Source organism: Ascidia mentula, chromosome 8 (assembly GCF_947561715.1).
Source record: "Ascidia mentula chromosome 8, kaAscMent1.1, whole genome shotgun sequence".
Lineage (NCBI taxonomy): Eukaryota > Metazoa > Chordata > Ascidiacea > Phlebobranchia > Ascidiidae > Ascidia > Ascidia mentula.
Window position 1 is genome coordinate 13,956,633 of NC_138573.1, and position 23,291 is coordinate 13,979,923.

The 23,291-nt window shown below is 40.0% G+C and overlaps 3 protein-coding genes across 6 annotated transcripts; 2 read left to right on the forward strand and 1 right to left on the reverse strand.

Moving 5' to 3' along the window:
* Positions 1-2,643: 2,643 nt before the first annotated feature.
* Positions 2,644-5,450, forward strand: LOC145911465 (uncharacterized). The gene is made up of 4 exons (XM_082998803.1): positions 2,644-3,268; positions 3,542-3,684; positions 4,127-4,274; positions 4,570-5,450. The coding sequence occupies exons 1-4, from the start codon at positions 2,689-2,691 to the stop codon at positions 4,788-4,790; spliced, it is 1,092 nt and encodes a 363-aa protein (XP_082854929.1). The 5' UTR covers positions 2,644-2,688; the 3' UTR covers positions 4,791-5,450.
* Positions 5,451-9,457: 4,007 nt separating this feature from the next.
* LOC145911346 (uncharacterized) lies at positions 9,458-12,821 on the forward strand. Its single transcript, XM_082998662.1, has 5 exons — positions 9,458-9,702; positions 10,086-10,582; positions 10,987-11,133; positions 11,379-11,952; positions 12,044-12,821. The coding sequence occupies exons 1-5, from the start codon at positions 9,499-9,501 to the stop codon at positions 12,329-12,331; spliced, it is 1,710 nt and encodes a 569-aa protein (XP_082854788.1). The 5' UTR covers positions 9,458-9,498; the 3' UTR covers positions 12,332-12,821.
* Positions 12,822-12,900: 79 nt separating this feature from the next.
* On the reverse strand, positions 12,901-23,144 carry LOC145910904 (general transcription factor 3C polypeptide 3-like). 4 transcript variants are annotated; one of them, XR_014403220.1, is made up of 23 exons: positions 22,999-23,144; positions 22,641-22,818; positions 22,388-22,476; positions 21,852-22,084; positions 21,586-21,664; positions 21,392-21,492; positions 21,200-21,317; positions 20,534-20,725; positions 20,019-20,178; positions 19,663-19,810; positions 19,417-19,486; positions 18,946-19,095; positions 18,200-18,471; positions 17,674-17,774; positions 17,404-17,485; positions 16,707-16,752; positions 16,515-16,642; positions 15,811-15,989; positions 15,240-15,354; positions 14,738-14,839; positions 14,171-14,299; positions 13,097-13,451; positions 12,902-13,020 (listed from the first exon to the last, which is right to left on the reverse strand). XR_014403220.1 is itself a non-coding variant. In XM_082998120.1 (22 exons), exons 1-22 carry the CDS (start codon positions 23,078-23,080, stop codon positions 13,170-13,172), a joined length of 3,030 nt encoding a protein of 1,009 aa, XP_082854246.1. In that variant the 5' UTR covers positions 23,081-23,144; the 3' UTR covers positions 12,901-13,169. The 4 variants fall into 4 exon arrangements, 2 of the variants coding, with proteins under 2 accessions (XP_082854246.1, XP_082854245.1); XM_082998120.1 differs by having other exon boundaries at positions 12,901-13,451; positions 23,005-23,144; XM_082998119.1 differs by having other exon boundaries at positions 12,901-13,451.
* Positions 23,145-23,291: the final 147 nt, after the last annotated feature.

Genomic DNA, 23,291 nt, shown 5'->3' on the forward strand with positions numbered 1-23,291 from the left:
TACACACGCCAATATCGTGTTTGTGCTAAGTGAACCGAGAAGTAGTTCAAAAAGCGGCAACGTTTGACGAGAATGAGTTATTTTAGTTCAATAACGAGCATAGGTTTGAATGACTGCATGACAATGGAGTCTGGCTTCGTTTGTGGCAACGGTTTAGGTTGGCCTTGGCCAGAAATTGCGTAATGCTGGGTTGGGTTCGTTTGTGTCCCACTTTTTCAATTTAGGCACCGAGTTTTTTTTGCTTTGGACAGAATTATGCAAAATTCACCAAACAGCTCTATTTGCAAGAAATATATGGGTTAGGAAGTACGTGGTATGTCTATATAGTTGAAATTTTTGGCAGTTATGGCGACCAATGTTTCACAGTTATTAACGATTATTCATAATTTAAGTCAGAAAAAAATGTGAGTGCGTTAAGCCTAATCGTGAAATTATTGCTGTGGGTGCCTGTTTGATTGACAAGGCGACGGTGCGCATCGGCCCATGACAACTATGGGCCTGAGGGGTGCGAAGATTTTACACAGGAATTCGCAGATTACAAAAGGAGGCTGCAGCTAGAAGGCCATTGGTGAAGTTTGGCTTCCCGCAAGTCACGAGTATTTAAAGATCAAAGCGATGGTACGTAAACAGATTAAGGATTGGTAGCCACAAATGTCGCCGCCGTTTTGTGGCACATGACAGCGTTTAACCTTGGAGCATTGCACTTAGAGAGTCATTCGACTGCGCGCTAAAAGGTTTTCGCAGACTTGGTCTAGAGTCGAAGGGTCATCGGGAGTCGAATAAAACGCGACATCGGGGAGAAGTAACTTCCCAGAGCCTTGTGGTAACTCGGAGCCTTAATTAGACGTGGGAATGTTAAGAGGCGAGGAAGAAATGTTGATTATATGCTTCCCGACGCGGATTCAGTAATTAGACGACAAAATTTGGTTGCTGTATTGGATCTGTCTATGACTGTGCAGATTTACTTTCGCTGTACTGCAATTGTCAGTGGATAGGCAGCAACAATCCATTCTTCTAAAATAAGTTTCTAAGTAACAAAATCTGTCAGCAGAAATATTTTTGGAAGCCTAAGTTTTCATGAAGTTTTATGTATGTGAAAACCAAATCACTTAACAGCAAACAACACGTTAGTCTTGCGTGAAATTTACTACTTTTGAAGTAACAAAAAGTAAAACTTGCAAACTTTCCTGCAGTTTCTAAAGCATGTCACATGTACTCAAAGGGCGGTAACGGGTAATCAGGTGAATCATACCGAAGGGCATTTTCTACATAGATCTGTTTGCGATAAGGACGTTTCAAAATCTTTACAGCAATTAGGCTCAGTGCGGCCTCCAACCGGTTATCAAAACCGACCAACGCAGTTAAAACGCTATCACCATCGAGGAGGCCCCTTTAGGCGAACAACACAAACATTCAACATGCAGCGTATTGGTTGTGGCTTAGCATCAGATAAGACGACTCGTTAAGGAGTCAAGGCCTAAGTGTTTTTTGTATCAACACGGGTCGCGCGAATAACATTAAGGTTTCTGCTTGGTACCGGCGTGTGTGGATTGGCAGGCACAAGGGTCCTTCTGTTTCAACTTGACTGTTCTCTGGCCCATGATGTTTCGCGCTAGTCTATTGAGGTTTATGCTGACTGAGCAGCAGTAGCAGTTAATCATATTGTCGTGTCAGCAGTCTTACCACTAGCTGGTTTAGACCTGTTTTGGGAGAGCCAGGTCTGGTAAAGGAAGCATGTCCGCTATTCTTATGTGCAGATGAAATGTTGCGATTGGAGCAACTACAATAGGACGTTTGTTTGGAGTGGAGATATCGCGTCAGTATACTCACAAAGAGTGTTGTGTTTATTGCGTTCTATGGGGCAGGTACATCATGAAATGCGCGAACACTACTATTATGGTATGACACGAGTTACACGTGCATACATACCGACGTCAAAATACAATGTTATGCACAGTGGTGGCTTTAAGCGTTAGAGAGGTTTTATCAGAATAATATGGAACCAATGTGAGCGGAGTTGCCATGTTTAACAATCCACTTGGCCTCAAACGTGTTCGCGCAATGCCCTGCGAACCCTTGCCACTACCGTATATATAGCAAGGAAACATTTTGTTTTCGTGACGAAGCAGTGGAAAAGTTCAAAATCCATGTTGTACCGAGCTCTGTCTTCCTTCGGTCAATGTAAATATAATTAAAAGACCGCGGTTTTTCGTCTTACACAAAGACATGCAGTTGAAATCAGGGACATAATTGTGACGTTGGTCGCTCTGCATGTTTGTGTGCCAAACGCCGCCAATATATGCAAGTCCCTACAGTAGGGCATGCAGTTGAGGTCACTTGCATCGGTATTCACGTGATGAATACAATAAGGCGCTGTGTAATTGTAAGGTATTGCGCATGACACGTTCGTGTTATTCTACACTCACGTTTCCCAGTAATTTTGAGGTAGGCGTGCATTCTATAGGGTGGATTGCTTGTAGGCGATTAGATCTGCAACGCGCTTATCCAACACAGCTTGGATTGTTTTTCAAACGAGAGATTGCTGCGAGAATAAATTTAATCTACCCCAGAGCACGTTTTATTCAACACATTTGCACTTGGTTTGCCAACAGAAAGTGCAATGACTTTTTGTCTTACAGCGTAGTGTTTTATTGAAGAGTTTAATTGAAAACCTTTGAATAATTGGGAATGACAAGCTACCAACCCAAGATTGGGAGATTCCCGAGAAACAGGGGCCTCATGTCAAAAGCGCTCCAACTCGAAACAACGGAAGCCCCGTTCAAACTCTCAGGTCGCTATAGCAACCACGAAGAGCAACAGGAGAGAGAAGGGGCAGATCAGAAAAAGACCTCCGGACTTTTGATCGATATTGAAAGCAGCATTGCGCACCATCAGAAAATTCAGAGAAGCAACAGCGGACACTCCGAGTTGGATACAAAAATTAGTCCTCGATCTGATGCCGTATTTTTATCCCCTGAAGAGTCGACCACACCGTTTTACATACCTCCTGGTTACCAGGACAACAGGCAACGTCGACCATCAGACAACTCCGTACTGTCCTCTATTCAAGAAGACGACCAAAGCTGCGTAGAACCCACGCAGCCTTCGTTAAACTCTACACAACAACTTCGGTCCGGTTTTTTTCGCACTATTAAGCGCCAGTATCCACTCCTTGAAGGTTTGGGCTTCACCGACACAAGCGCCGATAGTGGTAATGGCGACAGTCTTGCAAGCGACGAGGGCTCTCCCGATCCGTCCAATGATTCCAGTAAGTCGAAGATGTCTTCTAATTGGCATTAGGTCATCAAGTATATCGGACACATTGAGATAATTTTTGCCTATTTTGGATTTTCAAAACAAACTTTATTCCAAATGGTTCGGCACCCTGGAAAAATCTATTTTCCAAATTATGTAACGTAAGTAAGAAAGTGATTAATGCTTTCTTTTCCCATTATACCCAAAAACTAACTTTTGTTAAAGCAAAACACAGCGCAACGTTACCAAGTGTTCCAATAACAGCAACAACTGATATTATGTAAAGGCGACACGAAGGCGATATCGCACGAGGATGAAAGTCCAACGTTTATGACAAGCATGGCACGGAGCAGGTTGGCAGAGCTGAGAAAAGTGGACCCTGGAAAAGTGGACGTTGCAACAGGACTACAGTGGATACGTCTTGAACTGGTAAGGTTACGGTGAATCCCAATGCAACCATAGTATAGATCATGGTTTCCCAATAACGGTGGCCTATGCCCACTTGGGCCACGGGACGCTCTCCTGGGGGGCACGGGGCATTCTCTCACACTTCTTGTGCTATTTCGAAATGGCTTTTTTTTTAACTTATAGAGGTTTTAGATTGAAATCAGCTGGTTTTATTTTAATCATTGAAAAATCGATTTCCCCGGCATCCTCAGTTTCTGTAAATACAAAATTGGTAGTAAATACAAAATCTGTACGGGAATTGGTAAAATAAACAAAAGAATAAAATAGAGCTGAAGTAGGAAGTCATATATTTTGCTTGCTATCTGCGTTTTATGTGGATGAGCATCTTCTGGTCATTGGATCCTCGTTTTTATAAGAGAGAATTTAAGTGAGAAACTGATAAACTAAAATTCTGCTTTATCAGCACGAGATGCGAGAGCAAGATAAATCACTCTTCATGCAACTCATCAAACTTCATACCTCTATCAAGGAGCTACGGATGGAGTTAAATTGTGCGGACAATGATTCTGAATGTTCCTACGACGACATCCCTGACCCAACATTAATGTTGTGTAAGTAGCAAAGTATAGTAAAATACCGAGACTTTTTTCTGTTTGTTGTTTTTGTTTTCCTCATAAAAAATGTGTGTGCAGTAAATGCGTTTCATTTCTGTTACAATGAAACATTAGCAAAACATACAAGGTACATATTGTTAAGGGTTGGGTACGTATCGGATTATGACATTATGCGGGTTTCACTAAAACAGGTTGAATGACTACAATATTGCAGTGCTGAACAAAATTTGGATCAAAAAATTGCCATCGTGTATCTAACCCGAATCAAAATAATCAATTTCCTCATATGTAGGGCCGAGGTACAACACCTCTCGTGTACCCAACTTCTCCTCATCCGATGGAGCGCAGTTTATACGGAGGAAAAAACACGCCGAGTTACGGCGGGGATTTTCCCTTCATCAACCCCACCCCACTCGTCTCGATTCTTACTTTTCCGCCATGTCTCCGGTCACGGATGACCGCGCATCGTATCGATCATCGGCGTCATCGGTGCGCAGCGCCACCGCGTGTTAGTTTTTTTTCTTGAAGGGTTTTAGTTTTTTTGACAAATCGTTGATGTCAGTTGCTGAAATAATGCGTGATTTAGTTGGCAACTTGTCTCAAACGGTTAAAATCACGGTTACATTTTAGCATTCATCTAAAATATTTGCTAGAAACATACTTTTTTTGTTATAACTCGAAAATATACAGTTGTAATACTTTATTGAGTTCCTTTTGTTACAGTGCAATGGTTCCAGCATTGATACAAATTGTCCCCAGAGTCAGCATTTAAAACTAAAATTAGATTCACCTAGAATTTGCTTCCATAAAAGTTACTTTTGAAGAGAAATAGCGAATAAACACTGCGACGGAAGCAGCAAAACTTACCAAAATGGTTCAAAAAAATTTGTGTAAATAGGTGCCTCGTGTACTTCATAATTGAAGAAAAAAACGGTACATAAAATTTTGCCGCCCAAACTTTTGGTCAACGCGGGTTTTGAACCAATTGTACAAATATACTTCATCTTTAGAATTTTTTCTTATCTTTCATTCCAGCACCATTACTTTCTCCTCGCGCTTGTAGTCGTCATATTTATGTTGACCATATAGTATGTTCCATCTTATCACACTGCGTTTTTCCATTATCTTGCTGTGATTGATTTGTTTATTTTTAAATAAACCATTTCCGGTGCATCTGCCTTCGATTGAAATTTTGTTTTCGGCGCGTCCTAAATCCTAAATAGCTGCAGCCCAAAATAGAAAATTGACGTAAAAGCAGATATATGAGTTTTAGGTTTTTGGAAAAGGGATTTTAGGTTTTGGAAACCTTTGTTTGGTCAATGAATTTACTGCCGTAAACTACATTTTAAACGGAAAATTCAACACTACATCACATTCGATAAATTTATTTTCACAATCTTAAAACCTTAACGTCGAACGCAAAAGTTCTGTCTCCTAAAAGTAAGACTGTATATAAGTGGAAGCTGTTCATAATAAAATGAAAAATTGGACCACTGCCTCGAAATGTTTTTAAATGCATCCACAGCTGTTTCTGTACGAATGTGAGCACCCTAATCCTTTTATAGCTTTGGTTGTAGTTTTATGGCTAATTTTTGCAAACCCTTCGTCTCGTTTGAGAAGAATGCCATTAAAAGTGCCAATTGTTTTATTTTTTGGACCACACCGGGATTTGAACCCTTGATATCCCGGGCACAAATCCTGATCAGGTTTTCTTCCATATATATGGGTCGGGTGCTTGACCGATGCTGCCAATCACCACCTGCGTGAGGAATGCTGTATCAGTAGCTTGCTAGCGACATCTTGAGGTTTCCGTTATGCAATACTTAAACACTGTCTAAATATCAGTCAAGAGCTTCTATTCCGCCCGCATTTCTGTAAAATGAAAATGACTCACACGACTCTGACAGACAACCCTGTTTCCAAGTTGATCAAGATGACACCATGCAGGACATTAATGTTTGCTTCATAAGATCGGACACGCCTCTTAAAATTTGTAATGGTTTAAAGCAGTGGTTCCCAACCGGTGGGTCGAATCTATTTCAGGTGGGTCGCGAAGCACTTCAAAATATTACAGTTTTCTATTAGATCACGAAATTATTGCATTATCAATACGTAACATTCGTTTGGTCATATCTCATTGTGGGTCGCACAATACAACTTGCATTACAAGTGGGTCGCGAACTAAAAAAAGTTGGGAAGCACTGGTTTAAAGCAACTGCCACTCTGTTCAAGGACACGAACTTATATTTTTTTTTGCGTAGAACTAGAGTATAACAACACAAGTCGCTTGAGTCGCAGCCTAACGCTACAACATCTCCATCTGTCAAGACATCAGACGAAACCATCACAACAGAGGCGTGAGTTCCCAGGTACATCCTGTACCACCGTTGGTCGCCACAAAGTCGACACTCACTGCTCCTGTCACGACCAGCTCCCGAGAGATTCAACAACAAAAACACTATGTCGATAAAAAAGCAGCTGCCGACGGTAGTCATGCCCGAACAATAGGGAGTATATCCTTGGCTTTGTACGATCTGCTCTGCGGTTTCATTACGTGACGGTTTCCACTTTTCGAAGCACACCGCGGTGAAATTACGAACTTACGCGCAATTTTTTTTTTACAAAAAGACCCGGCATCGACACTACTTGAGTGCTGGTTGTCAAGGTTGAGCGCAAAGAGCTCTTTGCGGAGGAGGATTACGTTTTGAAAGAGAGCTTATCAACCAGTAAGCAAAAACACAGAGTATCGATACTGGCAACATGACAAATTTAGCGTATGCCGCTTCGGCGTTAATGTACAGAGTTTCGTCGTAAAATCGGCTTGAACAGAAGTTTTCATATGGCAGAGATGTGATATAAGTGGGAAAAGGCAGAAATCGTTTATTGAAGATTTGTATTAAAACTGTTTTCTGGTCAAATTTCAGTTAATATGTCGCTATGAAGAAACATTTCCAGGATAGCATGATACAATGCTAATTTTATTACTTATAATTGTCAGTCTGTTTAGAAAAGCATCAAATTCTTTTCTGGTGTTATCTACAAATTTTACTCGTGTTGTAGGTAGTGGGATTAACAACCCTGGATTCGAAACTAGTTTCGTTGGACGGTTTTTTTATATGATTCTGTATTCTGACAGTTTGCTGTTTTACGGGCTATCACATTATGCCAGACGATTGTGCAGACAGCGCACGATCAATTGATTACATTCGAATCACCGCAAAGTACACTTTACCACTTATACAATATCTATTAATACAATGTTGTATGTTAGGAATTTATCATAAAGGCGACTAAATGGGCCAGGTGGACCACGGAGCCAAACGAGGTGGCAAACCCTGTTTCCTGACTTTACATTAAATGGCAAACATTGTTTTTTTGCAGTCCGCCCTCTTAAAAATTCCCAAACTATCACAAACAAAAACTCAGTTTGTGGATTCGCGATATGATCCAGCTGTCCTATACCGTATTGTTAACTTTCGTATAAATTGAATTACAGTTCACAGGGCACGTGCAACCTGATACACATTTCGGCGCAAACCCTTTCACCCTCAAATCACCGCCTATTGGTCGCTTTGATCGTCCGTGACACGTGACTTGCCATGCGGAGTGCCACATCCGTCGATATCAATACAAGGTGCCAACACGCACTGTCGCTTATTCTGGGACCAGGCGCTTATGATAACAGATCCTATAATATGATTAAGAGAAGCGTCCGCAGCAAAATCAACATAGGCAGCTTTTGTGTGTCGGGAAAACAATATGTTGCGCAGGCGACAGTTTTTTAGTAACAGGACATACTTGTGTCGAGTTTGATGTAGTAGACGAATGTATTACTTTAGTATTCATATAGGGTTGATGAGCAGCAGGAAGGGTATTGGAACAGTAACGACTTTTGCGGTTATTGTTTGGATCAGCAGCCATTGACAGTCATTGGGTGGTTTTCGTTAAATATGCTTTATGTTTCAATTAATAAGCACATCTCGCTCCACGGATTGATATAAACGTGTTTTCGCTGTTACTCTGGTGAATTTAAGTATCTTTGTCACAAAAGTTCCAGATAGTGTTTTCATTTGGTGGTAAATGTACGCACCGATGCATTATGAAAATAAAATTTTGAAGAAACCTATACGTTGAAAATATTAAATTATTTAATGGAAAATGGTTAAGATAAAAAATGGCTAAATCTCGGTAAACTATCATTAGCACTGCATTTCCTCAGTGAAAATCCGAATCGTTGACTGATTCGAAAAATTTTTTTTCGTCAAGAACGCAATCTCCTGGTGGTAAAACCAATTTCGGGGAGGCCCAACTTTGTTGAATGCTGGGTTAATCCTCCGAAAAATGTAACCAGTTTTCGTGAGGTCATGAAAATGTTATTGTTCGTCGCGTTAAAGGGAAACTACTCTTATTATTACTATCCCCATTTTTTGATCTGCTTAAACACTAAAAATAAAAACAAATCAATTACTACATATCGACTAAAAAATTTACACTGCTATAATTTAAATGACCCTAATCTTGTTTATTTAACTTAAACTTACTAACTTTCCTTTAACATCCACCATGAGGTTTAGTAGCTCTCCCGTATCGCTGGAACAGCAGCGGTTCAAATTTCGACGCTTATTGTTCAATTGTTCGATCACAATGTGAGCTGGTCGCCGGCAACCGCCCGCTTACCCGCCTTTTCGTGTTTATGTACAAGCAAAATTGTATCCAAACAATCTCCTGCAGGACGTAAGCCCAATGAGACCCTTCAGCGATTGCTGCAAATATTTACTGAGGTATTCAAGACATGGGACTGAAAAAGTAAGTTTAGGCAGACTTATGTCAATCCACAGGCTAATATTTTTGTGTCAAATAGTTCCGGGCTTGGCTAGCTTTAAGATAGCCTGCATCCTTACACAATTTCATGTAGAATGTATAAGCTTAGCCATGGTAAATTTTTTTCGAAAATGGACGTAGGCTAATCACAACAAATACAGCAACTTGTTCCAATCCAAGGGATTTTAACACGCAACAAGTTAGTGGCAGAAGGCAGGCAGAAAAAAATCAGCCGCACTTCACCAAAATCGTACCCTGTTTGGTTTCTGTTGGCGCACGCCGCCGTAACAAGCTCCATGAAACCAAGTGCTTGGCGTCACTAAAATCAAAAACACATGTTTTCATTTCTTGTCAGGGTATCATGTTCTGGAGTGAGTAGTAACAAACTTAGCTTTTTACAATGGGCGAGGTAGTGCTGGCTGAATCAACTGGTGCCTTGGCAAAGCCAGGACGAACCAGCCAGGTGGCATTGCTCAATTTGGATAAGTACAGAAAGTCAAATTTGAATAACGTGCAGCGAAAAGACGTCGAAGGCCCTGAAAAACTTGTCAGCGATTCGCTGGCGCCTGAGTACAAGTCTTTGTGGTCGGAAGTGCACATTCAGGTAATTATATTAAATAATGCAATGTTCATGCATGCTGTACCTATAATTGGTTTCATATAAGGAAAACTTTGTTTGTAGTACAACATTAAAATATTTTTCTACGCGTAGTAGAATTACCTTTCTTCTCTACGCATACAAAGAAAGTGCTTGTTTGTTGATGCTGGAAATCATTCCCCCATTCTGTTGCAACTGGCCCTGAGGCCTGAAATTAACGTTTCTGTGAATGTGGTACAAAAAAAGCGTTTACATTACAAAATTAAAGATAAACACACGAAGCACAAAAAATGATATAAGTGTTGATTGAATTCACGCATATTGTTAACGTAGGACACTATAATGTGTGATTACGAGTGCTTTGTGCTGAAGGACTATTATACACGCAGGGCGATTACGACCAATACGCCCGTTCAACCGCAAAAGCCAAACGACGACAATCCGAATCATCCCCTGTAAAAAACGGGGCCACTACACCGAGTCCACGGCCTGCGCCCAAAACAGACAAACCGCTGGTAAATGGAGTGACAGTTCCCGCAGCACAGAGTCAAGTTTCCCGGCATCGCAGGACTCGAATAAAGCTCAGCAAGCCGGTGATCCACTTCCCAATCAACAGCAACTTTCAGAAAGTCCCCGACATCACAGAAGAGAAAATGGGTGAACTGGTGACTGAGAGCGGTGAGCCAGAGGCAGGAACAAATCAAGGAGACAAAGGTGACGTGGAAACGAAAAAGGAACAAACAGATAACACCGAGCCTGTTATCCCCAGCAAGGGCATGGTTTCAGTAAATTCGCACTTACCTGAGCATAAGGCGAAGCCAGCACAACAAAATGAAATGGAAAGTACCCCGATTGTTCGACAGAGCGCCAACCTGAAAGAACAAAGGTACAGTACCATGTTACTTACTAATCCTATGGTGCAACACACACTAAATACCCCAAAAAACAACGAAACGTTGAAAGTGTCTTGAAAATGAAATAGCACTTTTTCAGTTATGCTCTTTTCGACAGATATTACAACATCATTGCAAAATATACCAACTTTTTTGTCTATGCTATGCAATGCTAGTCATTGATCAGACGTTGCAAACACCACTGTGTTCTGTTGCTTTTGTCTCTACAGTTGCCTGCCTGCCTAACTCATTCTTACTTAGCACTGATGATGAACACAGAGGTGTTTGAAACGTCTGCTCAATGACCACCATATTAGTTTTGGCTTTTATGCAAATTACTTAAATACAAGCATATTTCGTCTATGATTTCAGTGGTAGAATATTTAAAATCTTACAGATACTACAGAGCTCCCCCCGAAGTTTCGAGGTCAGAACTTGGGTTTCAACCCAAAGTGTTTTCATCCATGGACTTACGTCATACAGCTGAAACACGGGGATTTCTGTTAAACAACTCGCCGTCACAAATTGGTGGCTTCTCCATCAGGTGTGAAAATTGCCAAACAAAATCTGTAGCTTCAAAGAAAACGAATTATGCATGTTTTACATCTTGCAGCTTTCGTAAGGGTAAACTGTGGTTGCGTTTAAAACTTAACAATGAAGGAATCCACAACGATTGACTAAAATTTTTTTAATCAACTTGTTATCAACAAAATTATGCAACCGCCACAAAGTCGAAGCCATATGTACATTCAATTAAACGTTACATATCTCGAAAATGCTGCTTTGCAGGGATGGTAGGTTGGAGTATGGCGTTGATTATCATGCGTCGAACGGAGCCCTTTCTCGACAGTCGGCTATTTTCATGGCTAATTACCTCGAACTGGGAGCGGATCCTCTGCCCAACATGGTAACGTCCATAGTGGTTAAGCCAATACTTCCGCCACTGCGCGGCCGAAATAGAAAAGTCCTCAACCGACTGCGGAAGTCAATCTGGTCAAAGCGCAACGAAAATGGTCCTGCAAGGCCTGAAAATTCACCGGAGGATGCCACAAAAGTTACAAACCCGAGCCCCCAACGTAACGACTCGAAACTGGGCGAAATTAAAGATGGGCGCAAACATTTAAACGGATTGCATTTGAAACAACAAAACAAGGAACGGTATGACTGGGAATTAGGGGGCTTAATCAAAAAACGCCACCAGCTGTGGAAAAAGGAGGACGATTCGATATTTGATCAAGTCGTTAGGTGGCGCTCAAAGGCACGCCACTGTTCCAATCCCGCTATGTACAGACGCACAACTTCACCGACGCTTGGCGAGTTGGCCCTACGACGCAAGATGACAGACAGTTTTCCTACCAAACAGGTTCGATATTCACGTATAATCACACATGTTTACATTTTGCCTATATTAACTAAAACCTTAGATTCGTAATTGACAACATACATCCACGCAGACCCGTCCAGAGCGACCAAGCTCAAAAGAACTGCAACCACGAGAGGCGTCGGAGAGCTGGCGACGAGTTGCACCCCAGGAAAGGCCGCCCCACGACCAATCCACTGCACAACCGTTCGCTCCCGTGACAACACGAGCTTCCATGCGACGAATTGGGAGCATTCACAAGGACTGGGGTTCGCGTCCGCAGCAAAAACCACTCATGGAAGCCCCGAGCATTTTAATGGACCTTCCACAACCACAAATGCCAATACGCAAACGTAGACCCGTTTGGCAAAGAATGCGGTAGCTCACAGACAGCTTAGGACGCTTCAGGCCGTTTGATAGAATAGGTGCATGTTTGAATACAAACACTAGAGTTCGGCAATGGCCTACTTCAAAACCGCAGAGAAGCATAGGCTTAAAGCGGTGGGTGCTGATGCTGGGCGTCAATAAAACACATGCTTAATATCACAGGCCGATAAATTTTCCGGCGATCAAGACGGTTCCAAAACTCAGTTTCGTGTATATGAAGAGATTTTATTTATTAACTCACTTCACACTGTCATGCAACTTTATTGTGTGTGTTTTCGTTAGCTTACCCACAGAAGAATATATTTTTAGACTACCTACTCCGGCACATACCCCTTCCCTGAAAATACACCAGTTGTCACCGTTTAGATACTTCCAAGTTCTACAAATATTATCTGCGCATAGCTTTGCTGCCATTGCTTTTCTTACGCCTCTGGAGTGCCAACCTCTTGTTTTCCGCCTTTTATGAAGAACGAATAAAAGTGTAGCGCGTAAATATGGTTTTGGTAAGTAAACACGAAAGAATCGATTTGTTTATATATATTTGTCAAGTCAAACAGAAGGCGTAAAATGGAATGACACAAGGTGAAGGTGACATAATTGAAGTTCAGTTTGTTGGGAAATATTTGTTGCAACAATTTGACTTGTTAACCGAAGACTACTTGCATCTTTGAAGAGTCGTCGTTTCTGTTCAAAACTCACAAAATTAACGACCAACGTAGATTTTGACTGTGCAAACTCCCAACTTGCATTTCCAACCCACAAGCGATCTGGCCATCAACATGCACTTTACCGTTTCGGGACTTTTCGTAAAAAAACATTTGCAATTTGGACCTTCAAATAATGCAATGTTTTGCCAAAATGTCATTCGCAACCGCGTGATTTCCCGATCGGCGATGAATAAGAGACAAATTGTATGCGATCTCGCATTTCAGGTCGAACATCGAATTGTCGGCAACGTGCGCGGGCGCCACCTTGCTGTCGACTGCAGTATCGATCACCGTCGGCGGAGGGCACTCGAGAGCGCGCTCGTAGTAGTGCACGGCGAAATGCTCCAAGCCGAGTTGATGCAGGGTTCGTCCGATGTTGTAGTAGCACTCCTGAGTAATACCCCGCACCTGCGGAGAGATGAGTGTGTTGCTTTAAGACAGTGTTTCCCAACCTTTTTGTGGTTGCGTACCACTTGGAGGTAAAACAATTGCGACGCGTACCACCTAGTTGAGTGTTACAGAGTAACCTAGGTGATGAAGTAATAAACATTTGGAAATTACTTACGATTTTTTAAGTTCGAACTATATCCGCAAATTACAGAAAGGTGCTCGCGTACCGCCTGGAATGCCGTCGCGTACCACCAGTGGTACGCGTACCACAGGTTGGGAAACACTGCTTTAAGAGAAGCAAAAAAGGTTTGGAAAAAAAAGAAAGGATGAAAAATTTGTCTATTTTTTCGACTAAATGTACAGTAGTTTGATTAAAGGCGAAACTATTTTATCTACTTGTTGTCTATCGCAAAACCGACATAAACTTGTGAATACAATCTTAAGTTTGTGTTTGGGATTTAAATTATTATATGTTACTTATATCATGGGGCAGTAATAAAGGTAATGGGGAGCTCACCAATTTTTGCGAATAAAGTTGGCTAATACAATTTTAAGATTGGTCGTCGATATTTGTAATATAGTCGTACGTCCTGCTTTGCTCGAATTAAATTCAAACTATTGTTTGAAGTTTTAGAGATTCTATTCAAAAAACAATTAGTCATAAAGGCTGATAAAATGGAAAATATACCAAATCAAGGCAATATTGAGTTTCTCTCAAATGTAAAATGCCCACAAACCTTCAGGTACTTCTGCATGAAGGCAAGACCTTGCACAATGAGGGAGTTTTTTTGTTCGCTGAACTTCTGGGAGGCGATGTGGATGAACATGGTTCCTATTAACATTAGTAGAAGGGGGTCGTCTGGTGCCTACAACAACATGCCCGGTTCAAGCTCGGAGGTGTAAGTATACTCGAAAAAAAGCCCGAAAAATAGTGAGAAATTAAAGGCAACGCTAAACCTACAAGAGACCCAAGCAAAGTTGATACTTTTGTCACATATTTTTATCGTCATATCTCTTAGCCTGTAGTAGTTTGATGGGATTTCTATGGCGTCTTTTGGGTGTGGTCAAATGAGAGTATTTATGCGTGGAAGTAAAAGGACTTGCTGTGTGAAAGACCTACTTTTATAACTTTAAAAGTTTTAACGAAGGCATATATTCCCTACTGGTTTGTAGCAGGTCCTATGATCCTTGAGAATGATAACTGTTACACTTTGACATCGGAGAAGGTCTCAAATTGTTTGTCGAGTATTGATATATAACCGTGATGTACTTCCTGGAACTAAACACAGGAAAAAAACGAGTACCTTTTTATGAGCTTTCACGTACTCCGCCAACGCATTTCGGTAGGATCCGGAAGCAAGCAATATATGGCCACTCATAATCCCAAGCACATGGTGATCGGGTAACTGCATAAATATACGTAATTGTGAATTCTTGTGGATTCGATTTCGAATTTCAGAAAACCATGATGGGATCTTTGACAGAACTATTCAAATTGGTGCAGACCAGCTTTCTGTAATCAGCGTAAAACATTTGGCAATACATGGATAATGGATAAAAATTATCTACATTGTCAACAAATTTAACACTTGTTCTTTTGACTTTTCGGATAGTTCCAGTCTATTGTCCGTAACAATTGTGTTGGATCTGTGCGGGTGAATCGAATAAAGCAACTCCGAATCGAATCGATCAGTTTCAACGTGAAATAGATTTAATTCCAGCACTCGATTCCATAGAATCACTAGTTCATTGCCGAAGTAGTGGCTTTATTCGGTCGCGTAAATCAAATGATAATAACACACATACCCTTGACAAAAACCGCAAACAAAATCTGTGATGACGTTGGTCTTCGGTTCTTGCTGTGACTTGACAAAACAAATTCCACAGCTGGTTTTTCTCTGGGTGTTGCTTCACCCAAGATCTAAATGACAGAGAAATATTCAACTACTGGTCTGGTAATATTATATTTGAGACTTTTGTCGACTATTATGGTATAGCACACAACTGGGATATGACCCACAACCGTAGTTATACACAATTAAACTATTTTTTTCAAACATTCTTCGGAATTGTTGTTGATTTTGTTTGATAAATTGTGTTTGTTTAATTGAAGTCCAAACCAAACGTGCAAAAGATTCTTTTCGGCTATTTAGGGGGCACAATGACAAATTAAATTGTGACGTTAAAATACAAGCGCCCATACTGCAAGTATGACAAGCATAGACGCCCATGTTCTCGTATTTAACACAACTTAACGTTACCTCAACAATAAACAACCTTCCATAATAAACTGTATAACGCTTAGAGGCTGAACAAGCAAACTTAAAGCAACACTTTTGCCAGCAGTTGACGGAATTGAATCATACTATTTACTTACTTTATGTACGTGTATGCGGATTGGTAAAGTCCTCCAAGCATACAAGCGGAGAAAGTGATGTAATCGATGGGTAACCGGTAGGTGGGGTTATCGCCCCACACACTTAAGAATTGTGCCGCTTCACCGAGATTCGCTGCGTCACGGTAACGTTTGCACGTGACCAACATCTCCATGGTGACCTAAATCACGTATGGTTGATATAAAGAAATATGAAATATGGTCCATAGTTACAGTTTGAGGAACAATAAAACTTTTGTAAAGCTTTTAAATTTTGATTTGTAAAAAGAATGTGAGCACATGGTTTATTGCATGCAACCACGATTTTTGTGTAATTTAAAATAATATCACCTGAACCCAAATATCAGAAACTAATCACTTGTTTTTAAAACTTGTGAATTGATTCTGGGAATCATTTCCCATTATGTTACAAGTGACCCTGACGATTTCCACCTTATTTTCAATATGTCCACTATCTCAGAAACTTTAGTTTCAGGCTGTCAGTTTCTTAGATAGTGAACATGTTTTTACAACAGAAAGCAAAATTAACCAACTTAGATTTATTTGGATAAACGTTGTTGATGTTACGGTCAGACGTTTCTTTTTAGATCATTCAGATCACTTGCATACAGGACGCCCATTCTACACTTTACTCCAAAACCCTTTCCAACCAAAATACGCAAATCACCATCTTCCACATATATTACCTCAAACATTTCCATCCATTCATCTTTGTTTAAAACTGCCGTGTTACCATCTGACGCCAAGCCTGTATGTGGTGAAGGTTGGGAGGGCTTTCCACCAGTTGTCTTCTCACGTACCAACATGACGTCACCTATGACGTAAACAATCCAGATTTGGAACATTATCAAGCTGTATGCTACTGTACGTTGCCGTACCTGATAACGGATTTGTTGAAGAACGACGACGCCGCACCAGCACCAGCTGAAAACATACAATTGAAAGTGGTTTTAAACGAGAACCCTAATTGTGTTGTTGAATATGGAGTGGTTGCGTAACATATCTGTCCTTCCGGCACAATTAAACGTCACTTTTATTGGCCGACGTTTCACCTGCTATGCAGCTTGGTTTACCTCGAAAAGCCTTGCTGCATAGCAGGGGAAACGTCGGTCAATAAAAAATACGTTTATTTGTGCCAGAAGGACAGAATATTAAAATACAATATGCCTGGCATCAACAACAACGTATGTCTGTCTTTATACGAAATCTGGCTTCATATACATGTCTGCAATATGGGACTTAATTTCAATGATACTTAAAAAAAACCTGTGCATCGGTAAACGCACTGCGATGTAGGCATGGTTCAACTATTTGTTTATGCCAAGTTCGAAACAGTCGAAACCAACCAAATGTAGATATATTGTTCATGTAAGCAATCGCGGCTATTACCAGGATTACAATTATTGATAAAATATATCCAAATTGTACTTTAAATTAAGATTCAATATCTTAGTATACCGAAACAGGACAATATTGACCTTTCCCTCTATGTTTCACGTTAAATACGACAATGCGGTGTACACAAGTGTCGTTCATCTACATGCTTAGAAACAGTAATACTACAATGGAACTCACATTTCTATCAATTAACGAAGTCTTCAGTCTATTTCCGAATAAAAGAAGGGCTTCATCGGCTGCAACAGTCAACTTATCCTTCCTAAAAAAAATTTCTAGTTGAAGGGTTTGGTCATAAAAGTGTACAGATTTGATCGACTGGGTTTACCATTTAAAAGAATCTTTACGTAAGGCAAAACTTTATCATTCCAAGTACTAATGTACAGTAAAAAACTTTTTCTTGTGACTTAGTACATCATACAACACGTGTATGTTGGACATTGTTATTACCTCCCAGACTCTCCCCAGGACTTTAACACGTTATATCTTTCAATGTGGAGTTTCATTCGAAGTTTGGGATTACATTCGTAGCCTGTGGCTTCGTCCAGCGCCTGTAAATGAGCATATTTTTATAAACAAACATTTCACACTTAAAAGTAGATGAGCCAATAATAATCAGTATTCTGCAGACAGTGCACATTCATACTGATTTGATTGGTAAGGATTCATCAATGCAGCTTGTGGCTTACGACAGTTTAGCCAATGGATGATACCCGACGGATCGGGGTCGATTGCAAAGTTATCACAGAGTGGACTAATCTTTGTCTGTGGCGATTTCCCCGGCAAGATCGTTATTAGTCACCTAGTTGCCCTGATGAGACCTGGCAGGTCAAAACAGATGGAGTGTGCACTGTTTGCAGTTCACTTGAAAGCCTAGCTGTGAAAAACTAGAACTTAAATCGTATTTAATTAATTAATTTAATACAAACTTGAAAAAATTTATGTAAAAATTAAAAAAATTAAAATCAGGCTTGACCTGGATTGCAATATCGTATCTTCCCAGTTTCCTCAGTACTGAGGAATACACGAGGTAAGTGTGCACGTATCCTGGAGCAAGGTTAATGCATTGCCTGTAGCTAAACAACGCTTTTTCCGTATGTCCGCACAGTTCACTGCAATCTGCATGTCGAAGCCAAACAGCTGCTAAACCGTATCTTGGTGAGGATACGAGGATGTCCAGGATAGTGAGGGCTTTGGAATAATCCTTCACGTCCATAAAGGTTTCGGCAAGGTCAAATTGGAGATCGCCTGTGTTCAATATTATTGAGATATGTTAGAGGTCTCAGCTATGGTGTCACAGTCAGTTACAGGTAACCACACTAAAGATGAACACAGTGTAGTATTTAAAACTGTTGCATCGGTAGCATGTTGACAAGAAGATTGCTAGATTTAGGACTTGTATTTAAGATGTAAGTTTAACAAAACGGGGCTGAAGGTTCCTCGCATTGACGATGATCGGTTTAATTGGTTTTGGATTTAAACGTACATAATTTATTTTGCCAAGAGCTGTTTGAACAAGAAGGTACTGACAATGGCAGTTTTTCCATTTGCCAAATTCATATTTTCGTTATTGCGTGAAAAGTTACAGGGATCAGGGTCTTAAATATTCATTTAATACATTTCCTTAGTGACTATATATTTTTTAATGTCTTGGCAACTGACGTTTTTAGAGTATTTTTGAGAAAACATGCCTATTTTTTGTTTTTCTAATAGCGTACTTACCAATATCGGCCGGATCTTGTTCACATATATTCTGCACCATGTCATCGACCAACTGTGATTTGTTGAGACGAATCATGGCAACTGCAAGCTTGCATCGAAGATCGACCGCCAACGAGTTCGGAATCGAAATCCCAACTAAACCGCTGTAATCTGAAACAGAAAGCATTATACAAGGCCTATGTAAAAACCACAGCTATATGATACATCCAGTTATACAAGTATACTGAAAGTTGCCACTTAAATGTCGAATAAAAAAAGCATAATTTTTCCATTTTTTAATATCATGGTCATACATAAAATTGGTGCATTCTGTAGAAGTAAATCCATTACCTCAAGTGTTACGACGTAAAATCAAATCTAGGGAAAATGCAAAAACACCCTGTAATTGGTATAGTCATTAATGTCTTTGGCGTTTTTTTTATGAAGAATGTGGGTTCTACATACACTGATGTTACCGATATTCTTTGATACCTTCGTCATTACTGCGATCCTGTATCTCATCTTCGAATCGGAGTACGATTCCGGAGTGTTTCATCAAAGCCTAAGGGAAAAACATCCATGCGTTGAGTTGAGATAAGCAATACCACTCACTGAATTACATCGTACAAAGCTACTTCATCATTAGTCATCATTCTTGTTTTGCGGAGACTTTACAATTTGCTGATTTTAATTATAGTTTTGTCTTTCGTTTACTACCAGGGAATGCGAACAACCCACCCTCAAAACGTGGCTGAATTTCCCGCAGAGAAGTAGTAGCTCACACAACATGTTGATGTCCTCATCCTTGAAGAACAACGGGTGGCGGGTCATCGCATCCTCGAGCATCTCCGCCCCAAACCAGTTTTCTCTTTTGGCGTGAAAGGACCTGTAATATAATAAACAACTTATTGTAAGAAGGCATAGAAAAATACGTAAAAAGCAAATAGTCCCCAAACAATCTTTGATGCATGCAGAATTGAAACAGGTATTTACCAAAAAAATTTAGCTACATTTCCAGTACCAGCTATTTTACAGTCGTATAAATTTTTTTTTTTTGCAACAAGACCAATCTCGATATGTTGTATTGCATTTACTTTGCCGCGTCCCTTGCGAGCTGAACTGCTTTGTCGGGATTTTTCATGGCTGCCATTGCCGCTTTGTACTTGGGTAAGGCGTTGGAACAACTCCCGAAATCCTTGTACATTTCTGCACACTGCAGTGCTACTTCGACATTCGTTCGATCGGCGTAGAAAGCTAAGACGGACAAAATGTTGGGCTAAGACGAGCAGAAAATACACGACCTTGGTAAAGCGAAAGTCAAAAAGATAATGACTGTATGACAAAAATTTTAATATGTATTTATTGTCTAATGCCTATCTGCATCTATTGTCACGTCTTCTATGTGGAGTGTTCCGTCCAAGTTATGCATATTTTACCATATCTTATAGGGTGGGGAATGGATGTCTACGTTTCAACAATGCGTAACTATCAGGTGATTTGTTGAGTGCAAATTACCGAGCCAAAATGTTAACAAAAACATCAGACTTCTATCGAGAAAATGTGATTTGAACAACATACAAAAAATATTTGGACTGCGATCGAAACGCACCTTTGCAGAAGCAGTTGAGAGCTTTGAACTGATCGTTTTGCTGGAGACACATCTGGGCCAGATGAACCCACTGTTCGGCATCGGTGGGTGATACGTGAGCAGCAAGCAGACTGTACTGAAGAGCCTTTTTCGTCTCTCCTCTCTCTTCGTATATCATCGCCAGAGTTTCAAACGGTTCGGCAGCGTAAGGTGCTGTTGGTATTATGGTTATGGGTAAAATATTAAAATCTGGCGACTTGCATTTCATTTTTAGTGCATTCAAATGCGTTCAGTGTTCAACATAACGTTTTTAGGATTTTTTATTTCAAGATTGCCAAATGCATGTTTGTGTTTTATGTCATTACTCCAGTGGTTCTCAAACCTTGGGGGCTCGCAACACACTTGCGTCGTGTGGATCGGTTTGTGGCACACCAATTTATTTAAAAAATAGCTAACTTTTTAAAAGCATTTAATGTACAGCGAGTCGGGTTATGGCATCAAATTGTTTTGATTCGAGGCCAACTGTTGGATGAGCATCTCATCCACAGAACGTTGTTTGTTTTTAAAATGCCAATTACAGTGGTTAAATACCAGCGCTCATAAGTTATGTTATACTTTACTACTTTAAAAAACACAAGTCGAATACTTTTTAAATACTAACAATCAAACAGTAAGAAAAGGTCTCACCAAGTCTTATAACTTCCAGACACATCTTGATGGTGACATCATGTTCCCCTCTTGCGTATCGTAAATTAGCTTCACCCATTAATCCACGTAGTTCACGAGGCAGCTTGGTGGAGGTACCCTGAGACACGCATTACAAAATAAACGACACAGCATGAAAACGGTTCTTTTTGCACACAGGCGAACTCGAGATACCTTTCTGGCAACTTTTCTACCCTCAGTCAACAGGTCCTGGTCAATGTTCAAATCCTCCTGAATGTCCTTCACGTTTCTCCTATCTACTTCTTCATCACTATCTGTCAATGGTAATTAGAATTTTTCCTGTTATGTTTCCTATTGGGTGTTGTGTTCATGAAAACGTTCCCATTTTAACAGAACACAAAACTTACCATGGCTGAAAGTGATGTTTTTGGATTTGCTTGTGCTTGGCCGAACGTTAGTATCGGGAATCTCTATGTCAGCATCTTCCTGTGGAATGAATCAAAAGGAAATCCATTGGGTATATGATATTACAAATATGCTTTCTTCAAGCAACTAAATAGGACACATGTTCATAACTTCACATTGAGGACATGAACAGCAGTTGTGAATGTGTATTAGAACATTTTGTCTAGATTTATCTCAACAAATTTTACTACAGTTGCTGCAGGGGTACCTCAGGCATAGATGCTTCTGGACTACTACCGCCAATCACTATTCGAAATTGCTCCATTCCAACTTTCTGTGAGGATCCACTCGCTACTGAGCTTGAATTGTGAATTCTGATTTTTGCAAGAGGTGAGGGATGTCTTTGAGGTTCAGGAGGCAAAAGATCTTGTGGGAGGAAAATGGAACTAAGTGGAGGCACATCACTCACATCTGTGTCTTTTGTGGCGTCATCAACTTTTTCTAAACAATAAAATTTAAAGTGTTGGAGGCTTGGTCATATTTGAAAATATCTGGGAAAACACCAACAGGCAACTTTCCTTATTCGAAGTAAAAGTTTTGAAATAATACTTACCAAGTGTCTGTATTTGTGGCTGTTCAAAAAAGCTATTTTATTTTGAGTTATGCATTCGACAACAATTCACTTAACATTTCAAAATATTCTTCAAAAACAGAAAAAATGAATGGTTGAACCAACGTAAGTAACAAAGATGTGACAAAAAGGACTTCACTGTTTACAACAAAGAGAAAGCATTGTCATTATACTTAGTATTGTTTTTGGTGAAATTCCAACTCTTGAAGGAGTGACAGTTTGCAGTTCCATGAGTGACGAAGATTCATGAACTGGAGGCGATCTAAATAACATAAACGTCAAAACTGACAGAAGATTTTTTGAAACCTATGTTGCTTTCCAATCAACCGTGACAATACCAATTACCATGCAACAAATAAAAACCATATCTGAAAGTGTTGGCAAGAAAAAAAACTTCCCAAGCTGAAAATTTATGCTGATTCATACCGAAAACTGATTTGGTTGTCCTTTGCATGTTCTCCTGGTGATACTGCATGTGACGACACAGCAGGTATTGTTGGAGATCCTGCTAACACACCCACAAAGCTTGGGGACTCGTACATTGGAGATGCTGGATGTAATTCCGACCATGTCATGCTGTTTGTGGACTTGGGTGTGTCTGAACCTATTTAAACAAAAACAAAACATACATGGAAATAAATTACAATTTTTTCATGCTTTGCTATTACAACAACAATAAGATTATGAAAATTATGTTTGTTTAGTTTATTTTGGAGTTATTTTAGCCTACAATACAAAGAGTAATGTAATATAAGATACAACACTTAATGTTAATCCATCTTACCTGCACTTTCATCGGGATTTGTTAGCTTTCTTATGGATTCCATAAAACTTGAAGAGCTTGATGGTTTATTAAACTCATCCATTGCTTTAGTGAAATAAAACTGCTGTACTTTGTGCAAAAGTATATATATCCCTGTTTCTTTCCTTCTTCCACCCACACTAATAATTCGGGGAAATCCCTGATAAAAAACATCACAAAACATTCAAATCAGAAAACAGAGTTTTTTGGGTTGTTAATGTATTGTTAATAAAATTTAAATAACGTTAAAGTTTTAAAAATTAACGATAAATTAA

Coding starts and splice junctions, on each gene's coding strand:
- LOC145911465 (XM_082998803.1), top strand. CDS start 2,689: ATGACAAGCTACCAACCCAAGATTGGGAGATTCCCGAGAAACAGGGGC. Junction 3,269..3,541: donor CGATCCGTCCAATGATTCCA/GTAAGTCGAAGA, acceptor TATTATGTAAAG/GCGACACGAAGGCGATATCG. Junction 4,275..4,569: donor TGACCCAACATTAATGTTGT/GTAAGTAGCAAA, acceptor CCTCATATGTAG/GGCCGAGGTACAACACCTCT.
- LOC145911346 (XM_082998662.1), top strand. CDS start 9,499: ATGGGCGAGGTAGTGCTGGCTGAATCAACTGGTGCCTTGGCAAAGCCA. Junction 10,583..10,986: donor GCCAACCTGAAAGAACAAAG/GTACAGTACCAT, acceptor AAAATCTTACAG/ATACTACAGAGCTCCCCCCG. Junction 11,953..12,043: donor ACAGTTTTCCTACCAAACAG/GTTCGATATTCA, acceptor ACATCCACGCAG/ACCCGTCCAGAGCGACCAAG.
- LOC145910904 (XM_082998119.1), bottom strand. CDS start 23,080: ATGGATGAGTTTAATAAACCATCAAGCTCTTCAAGTTTTATGGAATCC. Junction 22,819..22,998: donor AAATCCCGATGAAAGTGCAG/GTAAGATGGATT, acceptor TTGTTTAAATAG/GTTCAGACACACCCAAGTCC. Junction 21,318..21,391: donor GTAGAAAAGTTGCCAGAAAG/GTATCTCGAGTT, acceptor TGCGTGTCTCAG/GGTACCTCCACCAAGCTGCC.